At 36.9% G+C, this 20,192-nt stretch overlaps 1 protein-coding gene across 1 annotated transcript; it reads left to right on the forward strand.

Annotated features, from left to right (window-relative positions):
• The first annotated feature begins 387 nt into the window (after positions 1-387).
• On the forward strand, positions 388-18,627 carry LOC144437238 (RING finger and SPRY domain-containing protein 1-like). The gene is made up of 14 exons (XM_078126141.1): positions 388-486; positions 925-1,575; positions 5,436-5,488; positions 6,397-6,509; positions 7,166-7,351; positions 9,353-9,419; positions 10,121-10,252; positions 11,117-11,232; positions 11,537-11,680; positions 14,375-14,486; positions 14,857-14,959; positions 15,500-15,652; positions 17,002-17,106; positions 18,305-18,627. Exons 2-14 carry the CDS (start codon positions 1,256-1,258, stop codon positions 18,399-18,401), a joined length of 1,701 nt encoding a protein of 566 aa, XP_077982267.1. The 5' UTR covers positions 388-486; positions 925-1,255; the 3' UTR covers positions 18,402-18,627.
• Positions 18,628-20,192: the final 1,565 nt, after the last annotated feature.

Raw genomic sequence — 20,192 nt, forward strand, 5'->3', positions numbered from 1 at the left:
CAACTAATTAAATATTCATGAGGAAGTATCCCCCCCCCTTCATGCTTGCTGACATTTCAATATTTTAATATATAAATGATTAAGCGATATGTATCCTGTTATTCGAATACCATGTATGCAATGACAGACAATGGGAATACATTTTACGGTTTAGATTTTGACATTGACAGTCATTACATGCCTTTTCCCCCCGATATTTCCTGAACTTAACTGTTTTTTGACACTTTAACTTTGCCGAAATTAACACCCAACAACATTCATTTCTAAAGTTTGTGTAATATCCAATTTTTTGGATGGAATTATTTATCATATCATTCAAAAGTATCCGAGACGGTAAGACGTGGAAATAATTATGTTTTATTTGTTAAAAATTTAGGCCAGCACCAAATTTGATTGTGTATGGTAATTTACATCGAGGCAACATAAGTACGCCATAACACATCCCACAATGCATTACGTGTTCAATACCAAGATGGCCGCATCCATGTAAGTCCAAAATCTTCGATAAAGTTGTGGTTGCAGTAATTTCAAGCCGTTAAGATTGCCACAGAAAAAAAGCCAACACTAAGATAAGAAAAAGTGCATGATTTGAAGTCTCGCTGGATGGTTGAACTTGTCAATTCGTGTAAAATTTATTAGTATATTGCGTGTTTTGTGCTTTCATCGATGTATTATGTTGGGTGTGTCAACAAATATATTGAATTACAAGAAAGAGCCTAGAAACGGTGCTGAAGGCCCTACCCTGAAGTGATTCAAGAAGCTGTTATTGTAATATATTATTTGTATTAGGTGTGAGAAACAGGTAAAGCAGTGAGTAATATTACAGCCTGTCGTTCATTGTAATTATTGCCTACGTCACAACCTTGGATAACTGATCATGACAGGACGTTCAAGTCAGTAACATTTTTATGTATTTTTCTCCAGGTGAGGAAGATATCACTGGGCAATGGATACTGTTACCATGGTAATATAATATTGTGGATTTATAGCACGTTTCTGAGAAGAACAGAAGCACGACACGGATAAAAGCTTGTTGGTGTACATTATTAATACAAAGGTATCCAGGAAGTGAAGAAGGAACTTTTATCAAGACAGGTTGGTTGTGGTTAAAATAGACACATCAACATGTGATCAACCGAAGACATGGAAAGTGGAACTGTTGATAGTTGAAGTAGCAGATTTCAGCAGTTGAAGATTTGGAATGCTATCCATCGAGTGGCACTCTATGAAAAATTGAATAGCAAACACAAATCTTATGATAGTGACTGTCTGGCTGTTATACCTTGGCCTGCGTGGTTCGGTAAACACCACACACTTGTATGTGAATGTGATACCAAGATACCTAAGAAGAATGGGGGCATGTGTGTGTAAAGAGTCGACTCAGCACTCTCACCATGCTGACCACTATACAACATCGACTTCAATCAGTAATACATCAAGAACTCAAAGCAGAGATGGGATAGGACATCCGGGAACAGAAGGTTGTATTGCGTCAATGACCAGAACTGTACCAAGAAATACAACAGATACTTTAATTTTGGACACTCTAGCAGTGATCAGGTCTCTTGTTGACAAGTGAGTGTGAGATTGTGTATTACAGTGAACCCCCTCCCTCCCCCACTTTTCTCCTCTCTAATAACATCTATGATATTCCAGTCCGATATCTAATTATGTCTTCAACACATCATAATTGATCAAAATATCCAGAATTGTTGACAGATTTAAAGTGGCCAGGTGGATGAGGATTTGGTATTTATTTTGAATTTTGAATTTATAAAACAATTTATCATGACTTCCTACTTGAAAAATCAATGTGAAATAACATACATGTATGCCAAATCTGGGTGTGTAACTCATTACATTGCAAAAAGCTAAAAAATGTAAAAAGTTCTTATTGTACGTTTAATAACAAACATTTTACAAATTTATTAATCTTTTGGAATTTATTGACATTATTGATTTTGAAAGCATGATGAAATTGTTTAATAAATTCAAAATCAAAAATAAATACCAAATCCTCATCCCTCAGGCCACTTTCAAATATGGTGGAAACAGTATATTATAATACTAGAGAGAACACAGGAGAAATGTCAGCAAGAAAGCGACAGAGTATAAATGATGATACAGTAGAAAAGAAAGGCAACAAAATTTATAATTTACATTTATACTACTATAACTGTCTTAGTAAATACTGAAGATGAAGATAAAGTAGCAAGCCACTTGTCGTAGGCTAATACAAACCTTAACTGGGACTCATGTACTGCTAGGGTTGGAAACCTTTAAAGTGTAGGTGAAAGGCACATCTAACCAGGATTTGTTTCGCTTCGTAGGGGTTGGCTTATAGGGCCTTGACTACCACATACTTTAACTTGCATTTAAACCTTTTAACCTTTTATCAATTTGATCATTTTCATCTGTGTGTATCCTGTTCTTAATTACTCTACTGAGCTGCAATGAACCACTTGAAGAGCCAGCCAGGCTTTCTTGTTAGTCTGTCTGACATGGCTATTGTAGCTGTAGTGAACCACTTGATTAGCCAACCAGGCTTTCTTGTTAGTTTGTCTGACATGGGTATTGTACCTGTAGCGAACCACTTGATTAGCCAGCCAGGCTTTCTTGTTAGTCTGTCTGACATGGGTATTGTAGCTGTAGCGAACCACTTGATTAGCCAGCCAGGCTTTCTTGTTAGTCTGTCTGACATGGGTATTGTAGCTGTAGCGAACCACTTGATTAGCCAGCCAGGCTTTCTTGTTAGTCTGTCTGACATGGCTATTGCAGCTGTAGTGAACCACTTGATTAGCCAACCAGGCTTTCTTGTTAGTCTGTCTGACATGGGTATTGCAGCTGTAGTGAACCACTTGATTAGCCAACCAGGCTTTCTTGTTAGTCTGTCTGACATGGGTATTGTAATTGTATCGAACCACTTGATTAGCCAGCCAGGCTTTCTTGTTAGTCTGTCTGACATGGGTATTGTAGCTGTAGCGAACCACTTGATTAGCCAACCAGGCTTTCTTGTTAGTCTGTCTGACATGGCTACAGTGGCTATAGTGAACCACTTGATTAGCCAGCCAGGCTTTCTTGTTAGTCTGTCTGACATGGCTATTGTACCTGTAGTGAACCACTTGATTAGCCAGTCTGGCTTTCTTGTTAGTCTGTCTGACATGGCTATTGTACCTGTAGTGAACCACTTGATTAGCCAGCCAGGCTTTCTTGTTAGTCTGTCTGACATGGCTATTGCAGCTGTAGTGAACCACTTGATTAGCCAACCAGGCTTTCTTGTTAGTCTATCTGACATGGGTATTGCAGCTGTAGTGAACCACTTGATTAGCCAACCAGGCTTTCTTGTTAGTCTGTCTGTCATGGCTATTGTAGCTGTGGTGAACCACTTGATTAGCCAGTCTGGCTTTCTTGTTAGTCTGTCTGTCATGGCTATTGTAGCTGTGGTGAACCACTTGATTAGCCAGTCTGGCTTTCTTATTAATCTGTCTGACATGGCTATTGCAGCTGTAGTGAACCACTTGATTAGCCAACCAGGCTTTCTTGTTAGTCTGTCTGACATGGGTATTGTAGCTGTATCGAACCACTTGATTAGCCAGCCAGGCTTTCTTGTTAGTCTGTCTGACATGGGTATTGTAGCTGTATCGAACCACTTGATTAGCCAGCCAGGCTTTCTTGTTAGTCTGTCTGACATGGCTATTGCAGCTGTAGTGAACCACTTGATTAGCCAGCCAGGCTTTCTTGTTAGTTTGTCTGACATGGCTACAGTGGCTATAGTGAACCACTTGATTAGCCAGCCAGGCTTTCTTGTTAGTCTGTCTGACATGGCTACAGTGGCTATAGTGAACCACTTGATTAGCCAGCCAGGCTTTCTTGTTAGTTTGTCTGACATGGCTACAGTGGCTATAGTGAACCACTTGATTAGCCAGCCAGGCTTTCTTGTTAGTTTGTCTGACATGGCTACAGTGGCTATAGTGAACCACTTGATTAGCCAGCCAGGCTTTCTTGTTAGTCTGTCTGACATGGCTATTGTAGCTGTAGTGAACCACTTGATTAGCCAGCCAGACTTTCTTGTTAGTCTGTCTGACATGGCTATTGTAGCTGTAGTGAACCACTTGATTAGCCAGCCAGGCTTTCTTGTTAGTCTGTCTGTCATGGCTATTGTAGCTGTGGTGAACCACTTGATTAGCCAGTCTGGCTTTCTTGTTAGTCTGTCTGTCATGGCTATTGTAGCTGTGGTGAACCACTTGATTAGCCAGTCTGGCTTTCTTATTAGTCTGTCTGACATGGCTATTGCAGCTGTAGTGAACCACTTGATTAGCCAGTCTGGCTTTCTTGTTAGTCTGCCTGACATGGGTATTGTAGCTGTAGTGAACCACTTGATTAGCCAACCAGACTTTCTTGTTAGTCTATCTGACATGGCTATTGTAGCTGTAGTGAACCACTTGATTAGCCAGCCAGGCTTTCTTGTTAGTCTGTCTGACATGGCTATTGTAGCTGTAGTGAACCACTTGATTAGCCAGCCAGGCTTTCTTGTTAGTCTGTCTGACATGGCTATTGTAGCTGTGGTGAACCACTTGATTAGCCAGCCAGACTTTCTTGTTAATCTGTCTCACATTTTCAAGAGTTCATTATCGTATATTGCTACTCTTCTGTATCAGAAATTCACTGCAATAGTAGAAGCACACATACATTTCTATGTGTCAGGAAGGAAAACATATCTCAGTGATAATTTATAACATTCCTCCTTGATAATGTAAGAGATCAATTGATCAGATGTGAGGAATTTAGGATAATAGCAGAATGGTTTAAATAGGGACATTTCTATATTATTGCTCAACATTTTCCAATGCTCAGCTGATGAAAAATGGGAATGGGGTAATGGGCCCTGTCACTATGAGTTGGAGACAAGTTGTGACAAAACCATTATGTCATGAGTATTTTCCAGTGGAATGAAATAAAATAGAAGGGAATAATATAACTCTACCTGTTTGAACAAAATTTAATATAATAGAGGAAAATAATGGTGAAGTTTTAGTAATGTGATGCATATTTTGAGGACCACTGAACTGATGACATATATATGTGCATTGTCATGATGTAGAATAACCTGTAAAAAAATCCCATTTATGCTGTTTGAAGATATACAATGTGGCTTCTCTGAGAAATAATGAATTGTAATGAGTTATGTATATTGGAATACATTCAGGGTGACTTTGTGAGACCGATTGTGGACTCAACAGTCCCAACTCTTATAATCAGTGGAGGCATTTTATTGCCTTGATAAACAAGTGCTGATAAAACAAATTATCAATTATTAATATATTTTTGGGAAGACTATCATTCTTACCATATTCCCTTCTGACTATATCGTAAATAATATATTTTGTGACAGACATGTACAACGTATATTTATATATCTGTGCTTTCTTTTGCAGCGAGCAAGACCCACCCTATTCCATGCTAAAACTTCATCAAATAGCAGAAACAGGCAAGTATACTGAAAATATGATTATTCTTTATTGAATGTTTTGAAATGATTTGAGAGGGGGGAATTTTGATAAATAAAATAACAGTTTTCTTTTGATATATTGACGGAAACTGTTCACCCCTGGATCTGAATAACTGCACGCAGTGTTCTCTCCTAAAAGTAGTGCTGGTACTTGTATAAGAGTTGTTGTGATTTGCATAACAATGAATGTTTAGTATTGTCATGTTAATTAACTTGCATTATTTTCAAAAATGGGATGGCACTGACTTCTCCATTACATTATCATGTACTGAACTTTATAGCCAGGTTACAATTGACTTGACTAAGAGAATGCAATGAGAGTGTAACTCCTGATATTTTCACACACTAAGATGCTTCTATCTAGTTTGTTGCATGTCTAACCTATTTTTTTATCCCTCATATCCCTTCAGTATTTTCATGTATATTTAGTAATCCCAGTAACAGGAGGTAGTATTTGTGGAAGCTAGTACATATGTGGGGAACTCAGTTGAAAGACACACACACACACACACACACACACACACACACACATACACACACACTCATATATTATACACACAAACACACACACAAACACACACACAAATATTATACACACACACACACACTCATATTATACACACAAACACAGACACACACAAACACACACACACACATACATTATACACACACACTCGAAATATTTTAACTTTTATTTTATCATTATATCAAATCTTGTGACTTGTACTACAGTATGGTAAGAAGCACAATACTCAGACAACTGAGACTGCAAATTTTCTTTAAAAATGTTTTGATAAATGTTTTAATCATAATTGATATGTTTTGGTCATGAAAATCAGAACTTGTACATTGTCATTATTGCGTATTTCTTGTCCATTATTTTATAGAAACTGGTTGGTTGGAAGTTGCTATCTCTATGATAAATGTCATTCCTATGGATGACCCCCTAGGTCCAGCAGTTATCACATTACTTATTGATGAGTGTCCCTTGCCTACAAGGGTAAGTATTGACACTAATATATTCACTAAGATTTTCATTTTGCTTCTGAAGGATTTATTAGTTACCTAAGGAGCACTGTCTTTGCAAGTCAGTGATTGGTTCTGATGCCAGTAATAGTTTGTGTGTATTTACTGTTGACTTACTGGTTAAATAGTGAAACCCATTGGCAAAGCAAAATTGAAAGGTTAAAGTAGATTTTAGTGTGAAATGTGTGATATAATTTGAGTCTTTAGAATGTAGATATGGTACATCTGAACTAATGATATAGACACATATACATGCTGCTATGATGTAGTATCACAGAACTAATTACATAAACATGTACTATTATGGTATGGTACCACAGAACCAATGACATGGACACATTCTGTTATGATGTAGTGCAAAAGAACTGATGACATGATCATAGGCTTTTGTGATGTAGTACCACAGAACTGATGACATGGACAAATGCTGTTATGATGTAGTACCACAGTTTAGACTGACAAAATTATGATAATTTCATCAGTTTTAGTTAGTGGGTACTTTAAACATCTTCAGTATAAGGACAGGTGTTGTGAAAGTTCAAAGAGGAGTATAACACTTTATACAGAATTCTATACCATGTAAAAATACCAGTTTGACAGAAACCTTATTTTTCTACCTTTTCATTACAGGAGTCAGTTGAAAAGTTGTCAGAATTGTTACGACTTGCTGACAGGACCACAGAATCTGTACTCAGAACCCCTGCCAAACACAGAAACATTGCAACTGTTCTTGGCTGTATTGCAGAAAAACTGGCTGGACCAAATAGTGTGGCTTTACTTACACAAGACACCCTTGCTTATTTGATTGCAAACTTGGTAAGAGAAAATCTGTTTCACAACACTTTAAGCAATGGCTAGGCAGAGTTTATCTTACAAGGGCACAGAGAAAACTCATTTTCACAAGCCTTGTATCATGTGACCACTCTAAAACAGAATGACAAGAATTGACCAGGGTTCGCACGGTCCTGGAAAACCCTGGAAAACCCTGGAATTTCAAACCCTCCCTGGAAAGCCCTGGAAAACCCTGGAAAAATGCGCCCTACCCCTGGAAAACCCTGGAAAATGATCATGATCAATCGATCGATTAATATTGATGATCGTCATGTCTGTGCTCGAGCCACCCATTCGTATGATTCTGAATCTCGTAAATGTGAAATGGCGAAAATATTTTCAAAGTCTTTCGCCACGGTGGTGAATCAAAATTCACGCCGATTGAACCCAGACAGTCAAACGATCGTTCCACGAGACACTTCGCCCCACAGACCATGCATATGATTAGTTGAATGGGCGCCGCAGTGTTTGTTTTGATCTTGTGTATAACGGTATATTGCTACTCCATACATCTCCCAGTCGTCATTTCAGGGACATAATATTGTAACACTGTAACAGTCCCGGTCGGGGTCTGTTAACAAGATTATCGTAACATTGTAGCGAGTATCAAAGCATCATCAACCACGATTAGAAATTGTTACAAGTTCGGCGTATGAGTCGACATACTACAAGCTCAGGCATGACAATACTAGGACCTAGGCAGTGCAGTTGAATTTCCGGGTTGTGGAAGTACGGTTGTGACTTTTATGTCGTCGATAAATGGGTATTTGTGTTACATGTTCTAAAAGAATAAACTACTGTTTTATGTTGTCGGTACAGTAACATTCGTCAATGGTCAAGTTGAGTTGAGAAATCGCGATGTTCCGCAACTCGTGGCGTCCGTACATAAACATCCAGACGCAAGCAATGAATGTATTCAGTTATTCATAGCTCGAAATTTCGTTACTTAAATGACGTTTTTATTTAAAAATTTGAAGAAAAAAAATCATTTTAGGTGACTTATAAATCTAGTAACATCAAACCATACAATAACGAGGACAAACTTTAGTTTTTAATTTAATTTTCTGGATATGTCTGAATTAGACTGACGAATGCTGCGACTCAATCTTACACGATCAATGCACCTGCTTGACGAAACGGCTACTTAGGGGGTAGGAGAGAGGTTTCTCCGTTAATCTTAGCGTGCAAACATGGTTTTGAAACCAACATCTTGCAGTGTCGATTGTCTTTAAAATGTTTTGTGACATATTATGGGAACTGTTGTTATTTTTTTCGTCTACATCAGACAATTAGATGTCATTCAAAAAATATACTTTAGTGTCAACACCCCTGGAAAATGGTCAAAATCAATATGAATACCCCTGGAAAACTGATGAAAAACCCCTGGAAAGTCCTGGAATTTTGTTTTCCTTTAAGTGTACGAACCCTGTTGACAATCTGGATTGGAAGAGGCCTGCTGTAAATCCACATGAGGAATTATGGGAAATAAATAATGTTAGGAGCTTCTTTCCATTCTCACAGCTGACCTCAGCATTATGTGGCCATTGTTTCAAGTGGTGTGAAGCTCCTGATATTGATGTTACATGATGCATGATTGATGAAAAAGACTTTTCTGGGTCTCTAGGCATAAAGAAATGAAGCTAAGATAATATCAACCATGCCTTTGTTTATCTTTAATGAACAAAATACAATGGTGTCTGGTATGAACTATGAGATACCTCCTTTAAAAAATAAATGTATTTTGGATGTGATTTCTATTTTATTACAGGCTAGCTCAGAACTTACAAGATGATTTGGTGGCTGTGTGTGTAGGGTCCAGAGAGCATACTGATGTTATGTAATGTTATGTTATACATAGGTCTCAAACTGATAAATGAAAACCAAATCATATGCTTGGAGTGGTATTTTTTGATGAATATGACAAAATATGCTTTTATGATGTCTTTTCATACTTAATGTGAACATTCTTTTTTTTTCTATTCACAGAATCCATGTTTACATCCACAAGTGATACTGTTTTCATGCATTGCCTTAGAAAAATTTGCACAAACAAGTAAGTTAAAGTCCAGAAATTGTTAGTTGAATTAGTAGTCTCCGTATGTATGGCAATCTGATACAATATGCATAGATTTAAATCCCATGTACCATGATTTTATTGGGAATTCTAGTAAGGGGGAGTTGGGGTGGGGGTTTGGGGGGTTGAGGGGTTGGGTGGGGTTTAAACTTGCATATATTTCCATACAACTTCAAAATAGTATTAGATGTGTGCCAATTCAGAAAGAAATCAAGATGTAATCTGACTTTTCAGGGTTTGATGTGAAATACCTGTCGTAGACTGATACTTATAGGTTTGACCGGCACTTTTCATAAATGCTCATCCCCCTGGACTGTTTGAATTTCATGGTACATGCATATTAAAAATTCTATCTGTTCTTTATTGTAAATGCAACCAAACCTTATCGTACAAGTAACGTTGCTGAATACCAAAAATCATAAATCTACCATGGGACAGACACATTTGCAATTTGGAGGGACATTTTTATTTCCAATTTATCCAGTGGCCTAGTGAATTTTATTTTGTATCTTGAGTACTGTTACATGTTTGATCACAAAATGTTAATACATTGGTTTGGGATCTTGTAAAAATGATAAATTTACCATGGGACAGGCACATTTTTGATTATGATGAACAATTGTGTCTCCAATTTATCCAGTGGCCAGGTGAAACTTATTGATATGTTTGTGTTCTTACAGGTGAAAATAAAATAACAATAAAACATTCAGGAATTTGTCCACACTTGATGGCATTAGAGAAATGGTTGAATCACCAAGATTATGACATGAGACAAGTGGGATTCTGTGCACAATGGTGTCTGGATAATTTATGTAAGTCAACACAACAATCTAAGTATAAAAGTGATTTATACATTCCACAAGGAAAGTTTATGTTGTGCCCTTGTGCGTGTGTGCGTGCGTGCGTGCGTGCGTGTGTGTGTGTGTGTGTGTGTGTGTGTGTGTGTGTGTCAGTCTGTCTGTCTGTCTGTCTCTCTGTCTGTCTGTCTGTCTCTGTCTGTCTGTCTGTCTCTGTCTGTGCTCATGATATATCAAACACTACTGCATTGATTCTAATGAAAGTATAGAGTATTGAACACATATTGCCTGGCCATGAGGGCTATAGCACCCGTTTATTACACCCGAGGGACTGTGAGATACCAGAATCACATGCTATTTCCCGAGGTCAAAGGGTTAGTTCAAAACACAAGAACAGTATGTCTGATTTATTCATCATTTTCATGTACTATTTTAAGATGTCCACTTGACTAGTTTGGGTAGATACAACTAACATTTGTTCTCAGTACAGCCTGTTTGTAAATAGCTTCCTGTCCAAACATAAACAAGACTTTGTTCTCAATTACTAGTATACTCCCACTGTACAGACAGTAAAACTGCTGCTAACCATCTACTGCTACTAGAACAGCAACTAAGGCAATAAAGTGTTGCCATTTGAAAGATTTTTATTTATTACCCCTAGGGCTGTTATGTAGCAATTATTTCCTGAAACTGAAAGCCAACAGAAATAGCTGCTACGTTAAATCTTGTTTAGAATTCATAGATAGAAATCTACAAATGTATTTCAAAATTTGTTTTACTATGTAACTAAAATGCAGAGACAATAGATATATGTAAGTATTGACGGGTACTTACCTTTGATTCTTTCTGCTAAACTGTATGTTATTCTTGTAATTTCAGTTGTAATGGATGGTAGAGCATACACATATGAAACACTTGACTTGACAGGTTGTAATGCCATGTTAAATAGTAACGATGTGAGTGAATATCTCAAGATATCACCCAATGGTTTGGAGGTAAGTAAGAATAATTCTCATAAGACAGAGTGTATTTTCCTAATGATGCAATGAAAACTTGTCTCACGGTGGCACATGTTGTACCTTTGCAGCAATGAATAGGTCTGTGGTTTTATGATGATGAATATACTGTAATGTCACAATAACTGTAACTTTCTTTTATTCTTCATCACATGAAAAATACACCCAACTTTTTGGAAACAATTCAAGCTGTCTTACTACTTGCTGTATATACATTACCGTACCGGATGTTATCAGCTGTACATTGTGTGTTGATTTCTTTGGTACATCTTACATATTACAGGCACGCTGTGATGCTTCGTCATTTGAGAGTGTCCGCTGTACATTCTGTGTTGATTCTGGAGTCTGGTATTATGAAGTAACCATTATTACACCCGGTGTTATGCAAATCGGATGGGCAACAAAAGACAGCAAATTTCTTAATCATGTGAGTGTGTAACAGTTGTTTCCATAGTAACATAGGATTATTCTTTTGATCAATTTTTTAGCTCCGCTGTCAGCGAAAGCTGAAAGCGTAGCTTTAGGTATAGGTGGGTATTGAGGTATAGAGAGTAGAGTGAATCATAGGTGTCCGTCAAACTTTTATATTTTTACTATCTACTCCATAAGTGACAGTCGGAATTCTTCGATATTTGGTGTGCATGTTCCCTGGGGGGAGGCTATTCAGATTTGTTCATGCCAAGTTGATCTGTGCCATTTTCAATTTTTTATGATTTTTTTTCATAAAATGTCATTTTCATCAACTCCTTGAAAACCTCTTATTAGATTGCTTTGATATCTGGCGTGTTGATGCGCAGGGGGTAGCTTACTCAGATTTGTTAATTTCAAGTCAGCACATCCTCATTTTTATTTTTTATGATTTTTTTTTTGTAATTTGAAAAAAAAATGAATATGTTAATGAGCATAATGACCGACGCCATATTGGAAATCAGTCGACGAGACTTTAAGTAAACTGCCACTTTTCAAAAGACACTATTGACGACAAACAAGCAATGTAATATGTGCTATAGTCATAATTCTACGCATTGGGCGCCCAAATGACAAGCGTTTGTTCGAAACAGGGTTGTAAACTTCAAATCCAATTCTGCACCCTTCTACATTATCAGCCAATCCTCAACATCCTCATTTGCATACTCTATCCTGATTCGACCAGAAGCTGAAGGTGACCTCATTCGACCGAGCGATTTTCCACAGCAAGTATCTTGAGTATCAACACAGGACGTTCTTAGTACTCACTAAAATCACACTTCAGACCCACTATAAAAGTGTGATGTTTTCAGATAACATGTAACTTGTGGTTAATTCTATATTGTCGTGCAATTTGGAATGACAGTGAACCAGAATTCAGACAACTTGCGTAAGGAAGGGCATGCCAGGCATGCGGTTGAAGTTTAAATATGGCCGACAGTTCACATGTAAAGTTAAACGACATGAACGTGTCTTGCCTTTCCAAAATGCAAATATTTGGCAAGTAAAAATAATTACAACTTTAATTTGGCTTCAGACTTTGCATTATGTTTTGCGTATCTTTCCCCGTTTTACATGTAAATCCGAAAAGGTTCTCTCTCATCATGTCATCAGTGTCAGTGATCATACCGCGCGGGGTAGTCCTCGGGTGCACGAGTCTGTATTACTGACTTGACTCTAAACACCGGAGGGGGAGGGACAATTGTCAGAATCGAGTCCCGAATTCCTCCGTATGCAAGCAGGACTACGTGCGGGGCTGCTTTGAGTACGAGCGAAGTGAGGCATGTTGAGGTATTTTGTTGAGAATTATAAATATTGCGAAATGTCAAGTACAAGGTTTAAATACAATGGAATGATGAAAAAAATGGCAGAGTCTGCTGACAGGCGCCGGTCACAAAAAACACTGTGAATTAAAATATCAGACGATGTACATGTATGTATTAATCGCCGACAATCCACCCGTATGCACGAGGGACTAACCCGGAAGCAAGTCGTTGTCAGCCATACGTTACAGTGGTAACATCGTCCGAGAAATCGCTGCGTTCAGAGTGTCACTGTCATTATTCACAGAATTGTTGTTTTCGAGTGAAAACCCGTCTTGAATTGTATAACTCTAACAAATGAAGACATGTCAAGTTATATTTTGAAAGTTGTATCGCTAGTTTGAGACGATTTTCTCACGTACTATAGTACTATCGAGGCTTACTTGGAAGTAGTAGGACCTTCCAGTTCATCGGGAAGTTTAGCCAGTCCGATAATTCTTTCTGGTTTAGTTTACAACACTTTTGATCACGCAGATTTTGTTGTTGGGATGAAAAGAAATTAAAAAAAGATCATTTCAACCATTTCGTTGTGTTTTCTTTGTGAAAGGTAACCGAACATGAACGAGTGTTACCACTGTAACGTATGGCTGAGAATGACTCTCTTCCGGGTAGTTGAGATTGTCGCCGTACGGAAACTAAGATGGCGATTAATACATTTCTTCCCTATATATATCTACCACAACTAGAACAAGTTGAATGTTGTTGACTTTGTAAATTTGTTAGAAAATTGAAATTCAAATTGCCTCAAAATTATTTTAGATCCCTAGTTTATTTCATTCTTCATTAAAATTTTCCAGGGTTACAGCTGTAAGACACTGGAATTACTTATAGCCAACCTCAAAATCCTCTTTTTTTCTTTTTCTTGTGTGCATTTCCCAGTCATTTTTTTCTGAGATTTTGTGCAATTTTTTCATAACAGTAGATTTTTGTTATAAAATGGTGACTATGGTATAAAAGTACAATACATTACCAACTTCTGTGTAAAATGTGTTTTATAGTGAGACATCATATGAAACCACTAACCACTTTATTGCATCGCTAAAACAAAACTGCATAGTGACTCGAAGAGCTGAAGACCTGAACCACTTCTACATGTCACCAAAATAAAAAATTAAATAAAAAAAAAATCAGCGGAGCTATTCTGACCGATAGGTCGCTTGTTTTCTATAGCTCTGCCAGACAAGTTTTTCATACCTAAATACCTAAACTTAAACTTAACCTGAACTAAACTAAATGGTAAATTAGTGGACAGTGATATCTCTCTGCACTTAATGTCATAGATATATTCAATAATTCCTTGATAATTTCATATCGTTTACCGCCCTCTACAGGAAGGATATGGTATAGGTGATGATGAGTTTTCTCTCTCCTATGATGGATGTAGACAACTGTTCTGGTACAATGCTAAAAGTAGAGCACATTCACATCCAACGTGGCAGCCAGGTATGATAATGTCTGTCTGTCTGTCTGTCTGTCTGTCTGTTTGTCCATCTGTACATGTCTACATTTGTATGGCTGTTCGCATAGTATGTATGTGTGTGTGCATGCATATGTGTGTGTGTGTGTCTTTTTGTGTCTGTCTGTCTGCTTGCGCATGTATGTATGTATGTGTGTATGTATGTATGTGTGTATGTATGTATTTGTGTGTGTATGTATGTATGTATGTATGTATGTATGTATGTATGTATGTATGTATGTATGTATGTATGTGAGTGTGTGCATGCCTGCGTGCGTGTGTCCATGTATGTATGTATGTATGTATATTTGTTTGCAAATGAAGAAAGTTACAACTGTAGATTTATTTTTGTTGTAGGAGATGTGGTTGGATTTCTTCTTGATTTAGAGAAACAAGAAATGATATTTTCATTAAATGGGAACACTTTGCCACCTGAGAATCAAGTCTTTGAATCAGCTGGGTAAGAGAAATTTCATTTGTATTGCAAGTGGTAGACTGTAAGAACAGAATAGAATTCCAACAATTAACACAGTCCACAATCAGAGGCCAGTGAATGATCTCTATTGAAATTCCATCATTATCGTGACATTTGAATACATTGCATACATGAATACTAAGTGGCCAGACATTTTACACTAAATTTTGTTTTACATATATTTCATGTGTGTATCTTTCAAGGAATATACACTCATCTCAGGTTCCAGCTGATGTTTCCAATTTTGCATGTTTGCATGAAGTTAGAGTTTGTAATGGAAAAAGTCTTTCACAAATCTCTACGTGAAGACAAAGTGATGAACACAGTACCCTAAGAGACCCTATTGAATAACTTAAAGTTTATTATAGCGTAAACCAATCATACACAGCAAGTATTACTAAAAACTTTTCGACCTCTAGCCTGTCTTGTTTACTTATTCATATATAGCATTGTGTTCAAACCTGAGAGTTGTGTATTTTAGATACTAGATACTAAGCTAACAAGACATTTCTGTTTTGATTGCAGTATTGGCTTCTTTGCAGCAGCTAGTTTTATGTCCTTTCAACAGTGTGAATTTAATTTTGGTATGATGCCTTATAAATTCCCACCATCACAGAAATTTAACAGTTTTAATGATCATGCATTACTAGGTGATGAAGACAGGGTTATTCTACCAAGGTAAGTACTTCCTGGGTCAACTTTGAATCCATTTAACAAAGTAAGTACTTCCTGGGTCAACTTTGAATCCATTTAGCAAGGTAAGTACTTCCTGGGTCAACTTTGAATCCATTTAGCAAAGTAAGTACTTCCTGGGTCAACTTTGAATCCATTTAGCAAAGTAAGTACTTCCTGGGTCAACTTTGAATCCATTTAGCAAGGTAAGTACTTCCTGGGTCAACTTTGAATCCATTTAGCAAAGTAAGTACTTCCTGGGTCAACTTTGAATCCATTTAGCAAAGTAAGTACTTCCTGGGTCAACTTTGAATCCATTTAACAAAGTAAGTTCTTCCTGGGTCAACTTTGAATCCATTTAACAAAGTAAGTACTTCCTGCACCAAATTTGAACCCATTTCGATACATTTTGCTGAGTGTTATGTTGTTATCGCTCAGTAATCGACTCAACTTAATTCCGATGTAATCCAACTCCCTGCAAAGTGGTTTGGGTGAGATGGACTTGAACTTGTCATTTGTATATGTCACTTGTCTGTTTGTCAGCAAGCTTAGCACACAGTCAGAGAGGAGAAATAGATATTCCAATGTTCCTGATCCTTACCAGAATATACACAAGAATTATAATTCCTTACAAAAGAAATTCTTATTTACCGCACAACACTTTCGAAAATTCCTACAATGTTATGACTGAAAAGCCAAGTAAACAACTCCTAGACTGTAGCCGTGATTTGCTACTTCTGCCTTCACTGCACTGGTATGATGCTGTGACTTCTCATGAATATTTATTAAAGTATGACATCTTCAGCATCGCTCGGCACAATTTTTCCATGTTTGGACATATCCTTTAACCCAACACTGCATGTCAGTGAAAAGAACTAAGATGCTAATATAGTTCTACGGTGATTCTCAAACATCTGAACTATTGATGTATGGTTGCCGTTGTTACTGATTTACATGATGTCTATATGTCACAACATGTTGATACAACAGTGATAAGCTATTGAATGTCTGTTTGTTTTGGTAGGACAGCTCTTTGAAAGCTAGTTTTATAAACCTGCAGTGTACTGTTTTAGGACTTCCAATGTTTACACTATCTTGATCACAGGATGATTAGAATTGTACTGATAGGAACCACTATCTCCCACTTTGTGTAATCTACTACACCAAACAATATTACTTTTAGTTAATATCTATCTTAGTGCACTGAAGCCTCAGCTACCAGAGTTGTATTTCAGAGTTGTGAGTTTTGAAGTATGTTCTTTCAATTTGACCGTTAGTTTATTTGGTATAATGTACAAGTACTGTAGTACTGATTTTATGTTATATTTGTTTGCTCTATCATTACCACCATACAGGCACAAGAAGCTAGCCTTATTACGGCATATCAGTGTGAGTGAAGGTGCCTGCAATCTCTGTTTTGACAAAATGGCAAATACAATGTTAAAACCATGTGAACACAAGTAAGTAGTATCAGTTTTATCGTATTTCCAAATTTTCTTACTTCAATTACTCTCAAAGATTTTACTTGTGTCCTACGTAGAAAAAACATCGTCAATATTGTTTTGTAATAACAAGCATTGTTAGTCAACTTTGAAAATTACAAAAGTTGTCCACCCATACACTTTATTTATATCTGTATTATATAAAATACCAAGTGAATTGAACACTGGTGGGGAAGGAGACTTAATGTGAAATGGGCCATAGAAATAAACTTTTACTGTTAATCTGTTCAAGAAATGTCCAACCCATAGTTAAAATTAAGAAAAGAGTTGGGGTCACCATACAAGTCTTTTAAATAGAGGTCAAAATGATGTCAAAAATTGCCATTTTAAAATCCAATATGGCCACCAAATCCAATATGGCCACCAAATACTTATATACTAATACACGATTTTTAATAGACAATCTTACAATACAATGGATTGAACCTTAGACTGAGATTGAACACAAGACATCTATTTTACGACCTCCTGTTATCAGATACTACACTTGGTGTTGATTGTTTGAATTGAACTTTCCAAAGAGTGTAATTGTTTATATACAGGAGTTTATCTTGAAAATCACAGTTGTGTCTATTCCATTCATGCTGGTCATGTGAATATCATATATAGCCTTAATAATAAATTTATTGTAAGCTTACATTGCCAATATTGTCAGTCCTTCAATCCTTGAAACATTTCAAAACTAATTAGCTGATTTACCTCTCTACCAGTTATTGATGGTACTATGTACACTGATTTGTTTTTATACCCCAACATAATGAGAGACCCCTCTGATTTAGATGGGGGGGGGGGGGGGCATTCCATCTCTGTCAGCAAAACTTGTGAAAACACCAACGTAATAAAATACTCAAAAGAAGAAAACAAAAAAAACACATAAATGAAATTGTACATGTTCAGACTCAGTTAATTTATACAAGCTTTTGTTTTTCCTCAGCATAAAGGTTTAATTCTTATTACTGAAATACCACCTAGGCAAGTCATTAAAAGTAACAATATTTGATTTCTAAGTTGACATTTTGACGTCCATTCTACACATGCATTACTATAGCTGTACTATAGCTGTACATGTCAACCTTGTTTTACTCCCTAGGAGCATGATATAAAATGATATTACACAGGTACCAAGATTTGACTCAATATTATGATCTTTCTACAGGGGGCTGTGCATGGAATGTGCAATGCAAGTTGAGACATGTCCACTGTGCCGAACTTTCATAACAGTACGAGTACAGGAAGATGAGAAAGCGTCATAGCAGACAACATGTTTTTGTATGTACATGTACAAACTGTAATTTACATGGACACAGTATATCATTACAAGGGATATTGTTTTTTTTGTTCTTTTGAATGCATTTACCATCAAGATAATATTTGTTGTACAATATTGAACCATAGTTTTAATACAATATGTACATGATTACTCTTCAGTATTCACTTGTATCAGAGGTCATAAAATCATGGTTTTTTTTTACAGTGTTTACCCCCCCCCCCCCCCCCCCCACACACACACACACACACACACCCCGGGGGGTTATTTAGATGGAATGCGCTATACTCTGGTGCCCATGTAGTATTTAGTCTAGAGGCTATCTGTGGCTTCAAATCTCTTTTCATGTCTAGCTCAATGAGGAGCTGAGGTGAAATTTCGTATTGAACTGAAGCCACCCACATATTCATTAACATCAAGTCTTTGTTAATGAATCACAGAATTCTGTCCAATGATTAGTTAGCGTTTATTGGGGCAGATATGTAATATCCAAATAGGGTACATCTGTCAGGTCAGAATGCTACTTATACATTGTTTACATCATTCTAACAGTTTGAGGTTTACTCATTTACATGAACAACTTTTGATTCATAGTTTCTCATTGAGCTAGATGGTGTGAAGAGATCTTAAGATTCAAAGTCATGGATAGAATCTAGACTACATAGCATACAGCTTTGAAACAAGGGTTTTAAGAGGGATAATGTGGGGTAATATTTTTGTCATCAAAGGTATGTAAAATAACTTAATTGTTAATCAGCAACAGGAGATAATAATGTTTGAGTGCCATCAACTTATGTTATGAAACGTGGGAAGGGATTGCTTCCGAAAAGTATGCTATAATACTAATCAGAAAAGGGGTGAGCTAATCCAGTGGTTGATAGTCCTGGATTACAGACCACTTCTTTTTAATAATGACAACCTTGACAACAATCAGAACCACTAGATTGGCTGTAGGATCACTGAATTTTTGTAGTTGCCTGTCTAGGGAACACCAGATTACAAATGGATTTGTTCACCCCAGAATCAGTTTGTGCAACCCCTTCCCGGGTGATAATATGCTTCCAAATAGCACCCTCTAGTGGCCAAACTACACAATTTTTTGTTTTTCAATAACCAAACCATAGTCAACACGGAGACTTATTCCAAGATAACTGGTTATGACTATGGCTAACCAAATGCCACAACTTAGCTGGTTATTTTTACAAATTTAGAATTATGTGGTCAAGCAAAGAAACAGAATTTAATGTTGATATTATTGGCATTGCAGATGGCTAGAACTTATCAGACTTGTATACGTAGGGCATTTTGTGTAAGTGAAATTTTGTGTACACTGATGAAAAAAAAAAACATCATTCAGAAAACTTTCTTGCACTGTTCTTATTTTCATGCAGGAAAATCTTTTCAGTGTTTCAGTGATTGTTAATACCCATAGATGAATAATTCTATGTTTATGTTTATACCATTTACATACAAATGTTTTGTTTTTTTTTAGACCAGAAAGTTTGTTAGTCAGAGTTTAGAGAGAGTTTTGTCACTAATTCTCTAGTAAACAAGCATGTATAGGAAATTTAAATATGACATGAACTTTACACTAAGATATGTCGTGATGTTTCACCCTCACTGGCCTCCTCTAACAGTAGGTGGTAGGGGTTGGTCGATGTGTGAGGGCGCCCCGTCACGGCGTACCTTACAAACTACATGAACTTCAGAAGATGTCAAAAGACCCCTTTCCCCCACTTCACTCTGTTTCTCTATCAAACAGTTAAGATATATAGAA

Source organism: Glandiceps talaboti, chromosome 7, assembly GCF_964340395.1.
Source record: "Glandiceps talaboti chromosome 7, keGlaTala1.1, whole genome shotgun sequence".
NCBI classification, from domain to species: Eukaryota; Metazoa; Hemichordata; class Enteropneusta; family Spengelidae; genus Glandiceps; species Glandiceps talaboti.